At 51.4% G+C, this 15,223-nt stretch overlaps 1 protein-coding gene across 2 annotated transcripts in view; it reads left to right on the top strand.

Moving 5' to 3' along the window:
* Positions 1–687: 687 nt before the first annotated feature.
* GABRA3 (gamma-aminobutyric acid type A receptor subunit alpha3) overlaps positions 688–15,223 on the top strand; it is a 77,218-nt gene continuing 62,682 nt past the window's right edge. Inside the window, exons 1-3 of one of the 2 annotated variants that reach the window (XM_052813754.1) lie at positions 688–819; positions 10,286–10,414; positions 14,834–14,955. In XM_052813754.1, coding sequence (XP_052669714.1) covers positions 10,326–10,414; positions 14,834–14,955 — 211 coding nt within the window. In that variant the 5' untranslated portion in view covers positions 688–819; positions 10,286–10,325. The remainder of the gene's footprint in view (positions 820–10,285; positions 10,415–14,833; positions 14,956–15,223) is intronic. The other variant, XM_052813753.1, reaches the window with a different exon arrangement.

Genomic DNA, 15,223 nt, shown 5'->3' on the forward strand with positions numbered 1-15,223 from the left:
GCTCTGTCCGGCGCATCTCTCATTGCCCTTCCTCTGGGATTCCCGCACTGCCACGTTGAATTTGCCCTTGTTTTCACCGCCTGCTCCTTGCTGCGTTTTAACCTCTCCTCCTCCCCCCTTCTCCGCATTTGTTTTCCTCTGCGTGCCGTTCTCTTGCGATATAAACCTCGGCAATTCCAAGTTGCGGGCCAAACTTCCCTGCCCCGCCGGCAGGCCGGGGGATTCGGCCAGGCCTTGCAGCGAGGAGGCAGGTTGGCAGGAGCTGGGGCGCAGCGCACCCCTTGGGTTGCTGGCCACCTCCTTGCAGAGCACCAGCGCCTTGGGGAGCTCCCCCCTTCAACAGGTAGACGTTGGGAGCAGCCAGCCTTGCTCTGCTCATCCTCCTGCGCTGGAAGGATGGCGGGGGCTGCCGCGGTGCTGCGAGGCCGGGGTTTGGCGGAGGGCCCCGGGGCATCGCATCGCGTCGCATCGCATCGCTTGGGGTGGCGGCCCCAACCCGGGGCAGGGAGGGCGGCAGCGACCCGTCCCCGCCGCCCGCGCCGCGGGGAGGGCTGCTCCGCACAAAGCGGGTGGGTAAACCCTCCTCCGGGGCGCGGGGAGGAGGAGGAGGAGGAAGGCGGGGGGATGCTGCTTCCCTCCCTCCCTCTCTCTCTCGCTCTCTCCCCTCCCTCCCTCCCTCGCCGCGGCCGGAGGAGCGCGCAGGCGGCGGCTGGCAGCCCCGGCCGGGCGGCACGGCGGGCTCGGGGGCGCGCAGCCCCGCGGAGCGCTGCGGAGCGGAGCGGGCTCCGGCCGCCCCCCGCTGGGGCAGCCGGCGCGGCGGTGAGTGCGTGCGGGGCGCGGCGGCGGTTCGCGTCCCTGCTCCCCCGGGGTCTCCGCTCTCCGCTCCGCGCCTCCCCGGCAGCTGCGCCGAGCGGCAAATAACCGCCCCGCCGGGGGCTGGGGCTGGGGCTGGGGGGGGGCGCGGGGGGGCAGTGCGGACCCCCCCGGCCGGGGATGGGGCTCCCGGGTGCTGCGCCGCCCCCCGGCTATTGTCCACGGGCCGGTGAACAATAGGGGGAGCAGCGGCCCCGCGGGGGAAGGGGGGGTCTGCTCTGCTCGCTTCCCCCGGGCAGGGGGGCTCGGGAGGGCGGCCGCGGCGTCGGAGCATCTCCGCTCCCGCAGCAACTCCGGAGCGTGTTGCTCCGGAGCAGAGCGGCCGCCCGAGCCGTGCCGGGGTCCCCCCCCCCCCGCTGGGGACCCCCGGGGCTGCAGCCCGCCCGCCTGGCAGTGCTGGCTGGAGAGCGGGGAGAGGTGTAAGCGGCTGCGATGGAAGATGTCTGGAGGAGGACAATAGTGAGCCCCGTTCCTAGGGCCGGACGGTGAATGCAGCGGAAGGGCTGAGCAGGGAGAACGGTGTAGTAAAGCAAAGTCAAATTTCCCCCTGAATCCTGCAGCCAGGCCTAATGGGCACTGATGCTGTGTCGGGGTGGGGAGGAAAGGGGGGAGGGGAAAAGGAGTTTTGGGGGCTGCAGTCTCTGAGGCTGGCATGGGAGGAAAGGGAAAAGAGCTCCAGATCTTTCCTCCTCCCCCCCCAGAGTTACTAGGACTGAGATATGGATCATTAAAAAGAAGTAGCGTAATGCAATTAAGCGTTAGACAGTCCCCACTGCAACACTTATCCATTGTTCCTCGCTCAGCCTTCCGCCACAACAATTCTCGTCTGGACAAGAGAAGTATAATTGAACAAATAGTTCATTTCCCTGGCCAATTGCATCCGTATTCTCTCCCCTGAATCTGCTGCTGACTGGCTGCAGACGCAGCAGCGTCCTCAGACAGAAACGGAGAACCGGGATCCTCCGTGAGACTCCCGCTGTTGTGGGCTAGCCGGCCAGAGCAGCTCTGAGCAGCTGCTCACCTGAGTTGTTCTGACGGCAGCAGCAGAGCAGGTTTGCTCCCTCACCTCTTGGTCCTCTTAGCTTCCTTGTGGGGAGTGTGAAGAAGAAAAATAACAGGTGGTGATGCAGGTCCAGCCTACAACTAGAAGACGCTACATGTGGTTCAGGCAAGTCCTCTCCTTTCTGTAGTCCATCGCTTAACTTTCTCTTTACCCTGGAGGATAAAGGATTTCGGGCGGTTTTGAGGTGATGCTGATTTGGTGGAGTTTGCCAGCCTGCCCTTCAGCCTGTGCCTGTGGTGGACGGGTGCCCTGCAGCACGCACACACGCATGCACAGAGGCAGGAGTGCGCGAGCCTGACGTTCCTGCTCTTTTCCGAGAGACCTCTGAGCAGCTGGAGGGGTTGCGGCTGCACCTGGCCCCCTTGGCACATGCTTGGCTGGAGGCTTCGTCCTTTCACCTGGAATCTCCTCCAGGTTCACAGCGTGCAGCAGAGCTCAGCGCGTGGGTATGCACAGATGCATTGTCTGCACTGCTGCGAGACATGCTCAGCACTGGGAGGCTGCTGCTTCTCCTCGCTTCTGGAGCTTCTTATCACAAGTCTGCATCATGCAGCTTTCCTCCTGTTCTTTCTCCTTTCCTCTTTCTTCGTTGTCTGTAGACTGCTGCCTGTCCCACTTCATTCTCAGCTTCTCCTTCATCTTTTCCTGCTTAATCCATTCTTTCACCTCAGTTTCTTTTTCTCGAAGTAAACCTTGCCCTCTTCAGCCTGCTCCTCTCAACACTGGAGAAGCAGCCCAGCCCGTCATCTCAGTAGGAGTATTCCTGCCAACTGTTTACAAAAAGTAGCACAATACCCAGGCTGAACGCTGACATAATTACATACCCAGCCAGAGAGTGTAGTAAATAATCCTGCCTTTCAAGCTTTTGCCCAGTGGTGAGTCTTTTGCCATCTCCTTTGCCCGTGGGCTAAATGTATTATACTTGGCTTGCATTTACTTATATTCTAGAAACACTAAGTCAGCACAGTCAGTGCACAGATATATGGTATCAAAGTGGATGTACGTTGATGTCTTGCACCATATACACTTACTGTGCCTGTATGCATCGTGTGTCTGAATATGCATCATATGGCTCTGCTCCTGGGTTCAGGCTTTGACAGTTGTGCTTGGCAAGTGCGAGGGCTGTCAGGGAAGGAACAACTGCTGAGGCGTGGATATTGTTCCATCGGTGAAGGAAAGATGGCTGGGGGGTGAAGGTCAAGAGTGCCAGCAAAAAGCGCAGGGCTTGGCTAACCATATTTGCATTGGTTAGGGTGCTAGCTAGTTTTCCAAGGATTTGTGTGTACATATGATTGCAGACTGTGGGTATTGTCAGCACGGTTGTATTTCCAGTTGTGCTTGTGAGCCTGAGTCTGTCTGCAGTTGCTTTGATTGTGAGTCAGTCTGTCTGCAGTTGCAGTAGCTGTGAATCAGTGTCTGCCTGTAATTATGTGGGTGAATCAGTGTTGGCTTGTTACACTTTGAGTGCAAACGGTTTCCCATAGCGGTTGTGGGTGTGAATCACTCTACAGTCCCTCTGGATGTGTTTTTGAGTAGAGAGATGCAATACTGGGATTAATTTTGTTTTGATGAGGAAAAACTGTCAAGCAGCTTCTCATTTTGAAAAATTAAAGCTGGGTTGGGAGTTGGGTACAGAGCTTGTTTCTCTGTTACCAGCTTTCTCCAGAAGAGATCCACTTTAAGGCTTGCTCCCAAGATTTCCATGTTGGTCTGAACGTTTAATTTCTTTGCCTTGTTCCTCTGGTTCTGAGCGTTCTTTTCTGCTGGCATCTCTTGCAGAGCTGCAGACAACACATTTGGTAACCCTCACGTGTGCCTCATACCTTATGTGTGTGGCAGATTCATGGGAAGGTTGTTCACGGCTTGTGCAGTGTGTGTGTTTGTGGGGACGAGCCAATGTGTGCCTCTCGGGTAGGTAAGCACAAACATTTTCATGCTTGTGAGTTGAAGACTCTGTGGTTCCTCTGCCATGTGCCTCTTGCTGTGAGCCAGTGCTCTAAGTCGATGGTAAACACTAAGTTTGATTCAGGTAGGCGGAGGTAGTGCTGCCTGTTTCTTGTTCTCCGATGCCTATAAAACACTGTAGTACCTTCTGGCCTTCACCAGCATCTGTACGGCACAAAGCATCGCTAAACTGAGAGGCAAGTCGGAGAAATCCGGAAGCAGAGCACTCCCCTTGGTCCAGGCTGACAAACCCAGCCTTCCCCTGTGCTGGCTGGTGCAGGTAGAGCGTGATGCTGGCAGGGCTGGACGGCTTCCAGTATGCGCCGGCTTGGGTGTCTCTGCCTGCGTTGTGCAGTGTATGCGTGTATCCCAGTTAGCTCATTTCAGAACAAAGGGAAGCAAACAACCAGTAGGACAAGGGTCTTGTGAAACACCACGGTGTCTTATTCCATCATTTCCAGGCTTCCAGATAAACCATGTCTGCTCATCGCTGCCCCTGCCCTCAAAGAAAAAGATAGTTTTATTCCAGGGGACCCTCCTTTTTAGCTGAAGTGATTGAGAACTGAAGCAAAACCTCCCCACAGAGCAGCATGTGCATCGCCTGCATTTATTGCTCCTGCTGCTGCTGCACTGAGCGCTTGCTGGCTGCCCGTCTCTGCAGAGAGAGCTTGGAGCTTTACCTGAAGAAGCACTAGAAGAGGCATAGCAGTGACCACCACAAGGCTGGTGTGCTCACACAGAATTGGGGACGGTTGGGCAGAGCACAGCCCATGCAGTCTGGATGATTTTGGAATTCTTGAGAGGTGGCAGAGGACCTCTCCTGATGCCTGGGACCTGTTTTGCAGAGGCTCCAGTGCAATGAGGAAGGGCTTTAAGGAGCTTCTTGTGCTGTGCAAGTGCACCTGACTTTGGGGGTAAATATGCAGGTGTTGTGAGGTCACCTATAGTGCTGTGCTTGGCTGTGCTACTGTGCAGGTGAGTGGATGTGCTTGGCACCCACCGGGTCTAGATCACCCTCTGCTCCTTGCATGGAAGTGCTCGTATCTGGGCTTTTGTACTGAGGCTGCCTCTACTTTCCAGTCTGTTTTCCAGCTGGCTTCCCAGCATCAGCTCCTCATTGCACAACTCTCCCTGAGATACCTGACTTGGCAAAGATGAGGAGCAGCTGCAGGTCCTGGGGGCTGTGGGCTGAGCGGGAGCTGTAAGTGCTCAGCACTCCTTCAGCTCACACCACTGGTGTAGGTGCATGGCGTGTGGGTGTGCTGACCTAATGACACTGCAGTTACACAGCATCTCTGGGTGCAGTGATGGGACAAACACGTCCTTTGGGCTGCTTCATGAATGCCGCCTGCATCGTGAAACTATTGCTAAGTGAATCAGATTGTTCCCTTGGCTGTGCAGGTTCCAAGGAGGCAGTAATTTGGGAGAGATACTGATGTGACTCTTACAAATGTACCCAGGTGGGTTTATGGGTCTCTTCTGTCTTTACTCCCCCCTTTCTGATGCTTGCAGTCTCCCCCTCTCTGGGCTGCTCTCCCAGATTTTTTTGCAAGCTTTACCTTTCAGTTTCCACCTCCGGAGCTCTATCTGTCTTTCCCTTGTCAGCAGTAAGCCTGTGCTAATCACTCTTTCCTAGGAAGGCATTTCAGAATATTTAATGGTTTCTAGAATAAGGATTTCTGAAAAGATCAGGCTCAGTATGCCAAGTCAGGAGATGCCCAATAACATAGTTACTAGAGTACCTTGCTGATCTGGAAGGTACCAGCACTTTTTTGGTTCCTAAACCCACCTCGGTAGGAGCAGGGACTGGAGCATGTTGCTGTCTTGGGGAGAAAGAAGCTTTTCCAATTCCTCGTTCTAAAACTGCACATCCAACAGGAATGCTGTATTTCTCAGGAGTGTTGTTATGCTACGATGCTCTGGAGATTGGAGGAGTCTGTATGTTTATGATGCCTTTAGGTCTGTGGTTATAAAGAGACCTGCCAAAATCCAGAGTCCCCAGAATTGTAAACTTCAAGTATTGCTGGATTCCAGCTGCAAAGTGTTAGCAGGGCTTCTTAGAAAATCTGCATTTGATTCAGCTGTGGAGGTTACCAGCAACTGCAGAATTAGTGATGAATGCATTTGCTAACTGTGCCATTAAGAAATAAGCAATGGACAGATGGAGGAAGGAAGTGCAGAGCTGCTTTGAACACACACCACCCTTATAGGCTCCATCTTGCATAGGCATAGATGAGAACCAGAAGCTATAGGGTGATGTTCTTTAACTTGTGTGCAAGAGGGGTCAGTCTAAGGAGTTGTACCACTCTTTTCTGAGCTTAGAAATCTTTGCATTCTGCTTTTTTCTTCATGGATACCGTGCAGTTTCCTTTGAGCAAGACCCAGTAAGAGATTTTGGGGTTTTTTTTCTTCTTTGAGACTATTACCATTCAATTAACATTCCTGAACCCTCACTCGGTTACATGCAGTTAAATGCATGTTGCCTGCATCCTCCCTCCCCTTCCCAGAGGATCAGGGATCCCTGCAAGTATTCAGATCAAGACGTAGACTGTTTCAGAGCCTTCCTGAGTGGGAAGTGACAGCTGAATAGCATTTTGTTTAAGCGCCTTCTGCAAGGACAGCACCAGTTCGGGCTGGAGGAGCCCCAGTGTTACTTTTCCTGAGGCACACTCGTGGGTGTTTCCATTGCTTTCCTTTGCTCAAGATGGTGCTGCGCACCGAGGGACCCCTTCCTGCCTGGCCTGCCGCGAGCAGTAACTGCTATGGGACAGGTAGTCCTCTCCACGAGCAACTCTTTTGTGCTAAAATCTGAGGAGCTGTTACTGCGCTGTTGAAACCAGGACTGGTTTTACAAGCCTGCCAGGCCAGAAACCTTGTTATTAGAGAGACTTTGTGGCCAGTAGCTATTGGGCTTATAAAGCACTTGCACTGGCTGAGATTTTGTGCATCCCTGTGGTTGGTGCTGAGCCTGGACTAGGAAGAGCCCCAGGAAAGGGGAGAGGTGATGCTGAGTGCTGTTGTACCATGAGGACCACACTAGGCTCTGGCTACGGGGAGCTTTGGAAGATCCTTTAAACTGTATGAAGGGTAAAACCTCCTCCTCTGCAAAAGCGACCTTGCATCCTCCAGAGACATGTTTCCTGCCCGGCAATAGGGTGATGAGCACCAGTGCTGGAAGGGGTTGTTCCTTCTGCTGCTCCCCTAGCACTGCCTGGCCAGCCCTGGCTCAATGTCACAAGGCTACCAGGGTTCATCACCAACAGTTAAAGCCCCTGTGTTAATCAGGAATGTCAACCACAATCCTCAGGACCAGGTCTGCTTCTGAATTCATCTGTAAGTGTAAAGGAGCCAAAGAACAAGGAAAATGCCGCGCAGCCTCTTCTATCCAGCTCCCCAGGAAAAATATGATACAAGAACCAAAGGAAAGTGGTAGAAAACAGTGCCAAGCTATTTTCCATGCTGTGTTGTCCTTCATGAGTCTGCAAGTGCAGCCACAGCAAACCAGCTATCCATGTTCTCTCACACCCCATTTTGAGGGCATTCTCTGTGCCAGCAAACTGAGCCATGGCTGACAAAGTAATCACCTGGGCAAGTAGTGAGAACAGATTTTTCTCCCAGTGCAGGTATACAGAACTGGTTCTGATGCTTGAGATGAGACTTCAGCACAAATTTAACTTTATTCAAGCAGCCCTGTTGTCCTTGGCTAGCACCTTCCTCGACAGAACTACCCAAAGTAGAAAATTAGACCTTCATCTCCACATGATATTGAAGGAAAACTGTATGAACAAGGTTTGGTGGAAATGCGGTTGTTAAGAGCTTCTTGGCACAGACAGGCGTGTCTTACATACACCTACCATGGATGGTCTATGTGCTTCTGGCTTTTGTCACTGTTCTTGACCCTAACTCTTTCTGAATTACCTTGCTGCCCCATTTTCTGGTCCTCTTTTCTTTAGCTGCTCTGTCCTACCTTTGGTGTGTAATCTCCCCAGCCCATGGTCTCACCAAATCTAACAGAGATGGTCCAAAATGATCTAGAGGAGTCAACAGTTCCTGCAGAGCCAGGAGGCACCTGCTGCAAAACCAAAGGGTCCTCGTTTGTGTGGATATCCCTGGTCAAAAACCGCTGGCAGTGCAAATTCTGCCAAAACAAACCATTTATTGAAATCAGCAGCTGAATGGGAAAATGTTGATTTCAATGAAATTTTTCAATGGTGGTGTGGGGAGGGGAAAGGGAAGCCAGCAATGTTTTTTTTGCTTTTGGCCAGTGTTTGAAATTGCCTTAGGAAAAAAAATATCAATTAAATCCTATTGTATAATATGCAAGTTTAAGTGAAATGAAAGGGAAAAGTTGAAAAGAAATCTGTTGAGGAGCTGCTAATTGAAGGAGTTTGGGATTTGTCTTGTAAGAAACAAACATTTTAGCTGTCCTTATTGTGATTTGGAATGAGTCTCCCTTAACTGTTGGAATTTCCCACAGAACAGATGTTCAGCCTCTTAATTTGTGCTTCATCAGCAAATACTTGAATTTCCAAGACTGCGTGTCCCTTCTCAGCTGGAGGGTAGCAGGCGCCAGAGGAGCCATCCCAAATCAGGGCTTGTCTCACCAGAGGTGTAGGTGTGCCTACGCCAGAAGGCTCCTGCAGCCTGCTGTAAGCCTGTGCTCCTTTGGTGTGATGGCTGCGCTTCCCTAGGTAACATCCTGATTAAATAAGGCCCGAGCACACTGGCAAGTGCTCGCATGCACAAAATTAATCCATGCATTGATATTTGCAAGGGTTTTAAATGAGTGATGGGAAAGAAGATAAAGGTAACATGTCTGAAGTATGCTCTATGCAAGGCAATGCTAGGGCCCAACACTGGGTTTTTTTCCCCTGTGCCTGCCATGAGTGAGTATCTTGCCAGAACAAAAGCTGAGGTGAGTGGATAAGGACTTGTAGTGTCTGACTCTTACCTTCTGCCTGTATGGCAGCTCATGTCCTCCTAGAGCTGTACTGAGCTAAAAAGCAAGGATTAGGCACAGCATCCAGAAGACTGTAGGGCTGAAGTGTTGTGAGGCAACCAAGGGTAGCTAAATGCAGAATTGTGGCATAACACACGACCCAGCCTGGCCTTGTGCCCCTTCTCCTCTTCCAGTCATCTGTGGCAGGGGTAGCCAGATACACCTCGCTGCACATACATGATATACATGATCTCCATGTGTTTCCATCCTGCTTGGCTGAGCTCCCTGCTCTCTCTGCATGGGATTTCTGTTGGCAGTTCCCGTCTCCCATGTCCATGTGCAGAAACCCCTGCTCCTTAGTAGCACTTGCATAGCTCACCCTTCCCCTTCATCCTGGGGCACCCTCCGCTAGCTGAGAAATGCCATTCAGGTGTTGGGGTTTGGCTTTCAACGCAGCATCTCCTTCCGTGCTAGAAGAAGCTGCCTGAGGCTCTGCAATGTCGGTGCTTGAGCAGGGAAATCCAGAGGCCAGATGAGGCTGGCAACAACATCTTGCCCTGGTTTCTGCAGGCTGTGATTGAAGTGAGCCTTCATGTACGGCTTTGGGGGCTCACACTGGCCGGTTGTGTCTGGCTGCTGTGGTGCTGAGCCTCTGCTAAGTTGATTCCCATGTGTGCCAGACATGAGGTGTCGTGTTGGGGAGACATCACGACAAGCTGTATTTATACAGGCTGTTGCTTGGCAGTGCTGTTCCAAGGTGCATCAACATAATGAGATACATAAAAGGGGAAGGCAGTTAAATGTGCAATAACATCACAATAAAGGTAAAACTGAGCATTAATGAAAAATCTGAACACACTAAGTGCAGTACAGTTGAACACTCCCACTACCTTGGGCCTCAGTGCCCAAACTTAATAATAATTTCTGGCAGTGTCATTACCAGAATTAAATGAGGGCCTAACTGTCCAGAAAAAGATGTTTGGAAAAAATGGGTCTTGAGACTTTGCAAGTGGTTCTGCTGTGTGGGTGTCCCCAGGGCAGCACAGGTAGCAGGGGAGCTGGAAACCACTGCAAGGGGAGGGCGGTGGCTGAGAGTACAGGGTGAGGAGGAGGAGGAAGCGATGAGTGGAAGAAGAACCAGTGTGGTCATTTTGGGAGTGGAGCTATGCACTTGCTGCCAGCTGCTGAAGCACCTGGGGAGCTGCTGGATGTGCTGTGAAGATGGGGTGAGGGTTTGTATGTGTATGTACACGCTTGGCTCTGACCCCATGCTGCAACTTCCCCAGGGCCAGCAGTGCTGCAGGGGATGCTGCTGCCTTTGGTCCCTGGGGGGGTCTCTGGACTTCAAATACAGGACCCCAGAAATACTGACTGCTGGGAAAAACTGAACTAAGTGGATTGCTTTCCTCCTGGTAAATAAAATCTCTTTTCTCTTCTCTCCTTCCCCTCTGTGCCCACCCTGGCAGGTTTTGGAGGCTTGCTTGCCGGTCGCCACGTGCTGACGCCATGGCGCTGAGGCTCCCAGGAACGGGGTCACTCTCTCTCATTAGCCTTGGAGTCCTAGTCCTGGTTTTGGCTCTCCCTGCTGATGCTGGGTAAGGTGGTGAGCGCTGAGGCTGTTGGCCAAGGCTGCAGTCCTCTTGCTGTGCTTAAATATCCCAGGGCCAGTACCTGTGTGAAGTAGTCCAGGGCAAAGCACTAAAAAGTGTCTCTGCTGTGTTTGACCCTCCCCTTGTCCCCGTCCCCATGCCCTTCACCCGGGGACTGTTCAGTCCCTCGTGGCTGAACTGACTTATTACATTAGCATTATTTGAGGTGCTCTCACTAAGGACAGTTGTCAGCATTTTTGCAACAAAACCAATTTTCAGATTTGGCTTCTGCACAATTCACTCTGGGCAAGGACTTGGCTTGGATGAGTTTTAACCTGGAAGAGAGACTCCCCCCCCTTTAATTTTTTAATACTCTTTTAAAGAAAAGAAAATGAAACTGCTTCGGCTGTTTGGCTGTTTATGGTGCAACGACCCATGAGCAGCACACCTGATCTGCTGCAGCGTGGGGAGGGGGGGCTCTGGCCAGCCCTGGCTGGGCACGCTGCTTGCCCTCTGCCTGGGTTGGTGTCCCTGGGCGTGCAGGCTCCGGCTGTCCTGGCACAGAGAGCGCTGCCAGCAGCCTCGCCTTCCCAGCCTCTGGGAGCCGTCGGGAGAAGACGAAAGCCTGTTAGTCCGTGACAGGCTCTGCATCGCTCCTCTGCATCCCACCGGAGCCTCTGCTGAGGCTTGGTGCGCTCAGAGAGCCCTTCGAGGAAAGGAGGCAGAGACTCCCCCAGCACAGCCTGCCAGCCGTGGGGAGGGAGGAGCTCTGTGCAGAGGGAGAGAAATGCAAATAATACATGACTTCTATAAAAAATTTAGAAAAGCCTTTAGAGTGCCAGGTACGGACGCTGAAATGCTGTCTGCTGAGTTACAAGTCCAGCAGCGATCAAGGATTTTCATGCATGAAGAAATGTCAATGCTGCCACTCCTACTTCACCCACGCACCCCTCTATGTGCAGCCGTTCGCCCAGCTGCACGCTCCTACCCTGTCCTGCCCAGGCCGCTTCACCTGCTTGGACCTAACTTTGCATAAGCAAATGCGTCCTGAGCATGCCCTGACGTATAGGTGTTGACCCTCGTATCGATGTACGGCTGCCTGCCTGCCTAGGCACAGGCAGCCCCGGGGCACTGGCCTCTCGCCTTCCCCTCCAGCCCGCTGGGGCTGGGTCCCTGTCCCCAGGCCGGCTGCGGGGGGGGTATCAGCAGCCCCTGTGCCCGCAGCCCTGCCTCTGCCTTCCCCACCGCTGCCCTTCTGCTTCCCATCACATATTCACTGATGCTGCTGCCGCTGCTCCCTCACCGCCTGCCGTGCGGATATTGCTCTGGTCCACGGGAGGATTTGTTTCCTAAACTGCGTACGAGGGGACCCTTGTTCGCAGCTTAGTGAGCCGATGTGGCAGCCAGCTCTCCAGAGAGCATGTGCACAGGGGTGGGTGGCGAGGTAATGACTTTTCCTCCAGCCTATCCTAATTAAATTTGCTGTAAACCTCTGTCTTCCCTGCCTAAAGCTTTTAATTATTTTAAAACGATGATCCCCATACCTCTTTGCAGTTCCTTAGAGTTGTTCACTGGGGCTTTGAGAGAGATAAATGAGACCTGGTTTTACACCTTGCTAAAGGGGAGCTTTAGCTTTATGTTAAGGTTAGGTGAGCCAGCCCAGACCTTGGCTGGACTGGGGAATTAGCCCAAATCAGGTGCCAGGCAGAGGTGCTACTGGCTGTCCCTTGCCCGCACCTTTCCCTCTCCCTGCCTGTGCCGCTCTTTGCCCGGCGCCTCCTGAGTGACTCCCACACTGCTCACATTGAAGTCGAAACCTCAAATGTCAGGCTAAGTAAAATGGCTTTGAAATTTGTAAACTCATTTTTCCCATCACTGCTGAGCCTCCGCCAGGAGTTCCTTCACAAAAATCGGTCCTCTTGCTCTTTATATTATGGGTAATTTTTAAAGATAGCTTATAAAACATTAATGAATGAGCTTTCATGAGCATGCTAGCTATTCATAAGTTATAGATGGTTATATACCCATCAGCAGACACTGGTACAGATTGCTTTTAACCATGACATCTATTGAAAGCTGGTACAATTGAAACCTCACTAATTACAGTAGGCATTTGTTAAATTCCTCAAAATTCTACTTACCTGCAGGGAGTTCAGCTATTCCAAATATTTCAAGTCCAGCTGAAAAGCCAAACCCACTGTTTTGATTCGAATGGGAAGTCTTGAAGGCTGTGTGATGCAGTTTGTAATATCAGCGGTGTTTTGATGTTTCACATCTGACAGGTTGCATTACAGCTGGAACGGGTGTTTTCTCGACCATGCCTCACCCCCCCATACCCTATGGGAACTGCAGTTTAAGCACTTTATTACCTTTGTTGGGCTCTTATCGGCTGAGCTTCCTGGCTTGACCACTTCTCCCATGATAGCAGGTATTGGTTTGCTAAAAACCAGAGGCCAAGTGGCCTTGTGAGAGGTGGGTACGATCCCTGGAGAGGCAAACCTCAAGCACTTGAAATGCAATTTCCCGGAGTGTTTGGTCATTGATGCCGACGCAAATTAATGTCAAAATTGCCCAAAATGGAATATTTCAATTAGCTGCAGCACACTGAATAGTATTGATTCAGCCTGACTCTAAAAATACCCATACCCTGCTCTCAATTTTTCCTCTTTTGCTAGAAAATACTTTTTGCTCTTCTTTTATCTTACAGAAGCTGGGTTTTCTGTTGGGAGAACATTTTGATAGAAAACTCCAAGCCAGTTCTGCTACTTGCCACCCTACTGACCCTTCACAGAATATTTACAAATGGACCAGTTATGTCAGGGGCAACTAGTCTAACCAAATGGGATGCAGCAGGATTAAGCTTTGAACTCCTTAAATTATATTCCCCTTTCTGGTTTTTTTTTTTTCTTCCCCAGTTACTTCCTGATGCATGCTTAAACCATTGGCTGCACACATCAACTGCAGCAAGAGAAAATGAGGCTGGGGAGGCAAAGGAAAGGGGAGGAAATGTTAGAAAACAACAATTTAGGGGCTTCTCTTCCCCCAGCTGCGGGGAGTGGGACCCTGCTTCAGAGTGTCATAGGTGCCCTTCCTGGTAATTGAACCCATCTCTTGCAGCACCAGTGTCTCTCTAGTTTGCTGCATTTGTGGTCTTCATCTGGGCAGTGCTCCCCAGGCACTTATCTCTCTGGTTAGGGGCTGATTTGCCCGTGGGGACTGCCCCACTCCCGAGGGGCTCCTGGATGAGGATCCCTCCGCTCCAGCAGCCTTTTCTCCCCTTGCCTGGCTGGGCTTCCTCAGCCATCCCACTGCCTGTCTGTGCCTCTTAATCTTTTTTTGGCCTCATTGGTGTCTCTCTTATTTCCTCTTCCATCTTCCTTGCAATCTCTGCATCTCTATAGATTTTTCTTTTGGTTTTCTGTTACTTAATCTTCTGTCTTTCCATTTGTTTTGGTCCTAACAGCTATTTCTGCTGGGGAAAGCTGTGCTTGGAGCCACAGCACCAGAGTACTCTGTGTTGTCTGAAATCTCTTTTAGAGACAGCCAGTGTAAGAAGGATTCACAGGCTCCTTTTCTGTTGATTGAAAGGGAGACTGTCATGGTTGCAAAATGCAAATGTATTATTTGAGCCCCTTGGGCTTGCAAAGCTGCATTGAAGATTTTGTTTGGTGAAATGAGCTTTGTTTGAGAAATTTACTACTTATTTTATTCCACCTGGGGCAGAAAATGCCCCGAGGAAATAATCTTATTTGGGGGCTTCCAGGCTTCTTGCGTTGAGCAGAGATAGGAACGTGAAAACTCATTTGGTTTTATAAACAGGGAAAGTTCAACAAACCGTAGAAATGGTTCATGAAGAGTTTTAATGATGGACTCAGGCTTCAAGCCTGCTTTACTGAATTCCTACTTTTCTTCCTTCCCTCTTCCCAGGAGCAGATAACTTGGAAATGGCTCAATATGGTAAATAACTGGCATCACTTCTTCAATGCTGCCTAAAAGGAGATACTGGCACTTGAGTAACGGAGGTTCCCACAGCCTCTGTTCATAAAATGCCCTTTCTTAGGGGCAGGCAAGGCATGCTGGGGCAAGCGAAGGCTTCCTGAAAAAACAAGGCTCCTAAACCGCTACCCATGGTGCCACTGGCCCTGAGCATGGAAAAGTGGGGAGGGGACAGCGGGGATGCCTCAGCTTCCATGGTGAGGGCTGCGGTGGCAGAGGCCAGAGGAGAGTTGATCGAGATGCCCTGTGGGGAGTCGGGCAAGCACATCACCTTACCAACAGGCGTGCCCCATCCTGCAATTCAGGGCCCACTGCAGCACAGGCTGGAGCATGAACCAACATCCCTTCATTTCCAGTAACTGTTCAGGGCATGTAAAGAGTAGGTTTCTCTTCTGATGATGTTTTTTCCTCTTTCTTCCCATGCGCCAGGCTTTCTCAGAAGCATGTTTCAGATGTCGTCGATGACAGCAAAGATAACATCACCATTTTCACCCGCATCCTGGACAGGCTGTTGGATGGATACGACAACCGCCTGAGGCCCGGACTTGGAGGTTAGTTGGGTGGAGAGGTGATGTTTTCCACAGCTGTGTAGTTTTAGAAATGAGAGGCTGCACAGATGACTTTTTAATAATTGTGGTGCTGTTGGAAGGAGAAGCTGGTTCAGTACCAGAGACAGTCTGCTGCTGGTTTCCCCATTCTGAGTCTGTGCTATCTTGTTGTTTGATATTTTGTGAGATGAGAGGTGCAAGTCTCTGACTGCTGTTGTCTTCTATGACATTACACTGATAGGCCTGTAGATGGAGCAAATATGATTAAACT

The sequence above is a fragment of the Harpia harpyja genome, chromosome 18 (genome assembly GCF_026419915.1).
Source record: "Harpia harpyja isolate bHarHar1 chromosome 18, bHarHar1 primary haplotype, whole genome shotgun sequence".
Lineage (NCBI taxonomy): Eukaryota > Metazoa > Chordata > Aves > Accipitriformes > Accipitridae > Harpia > Harpia harpyja.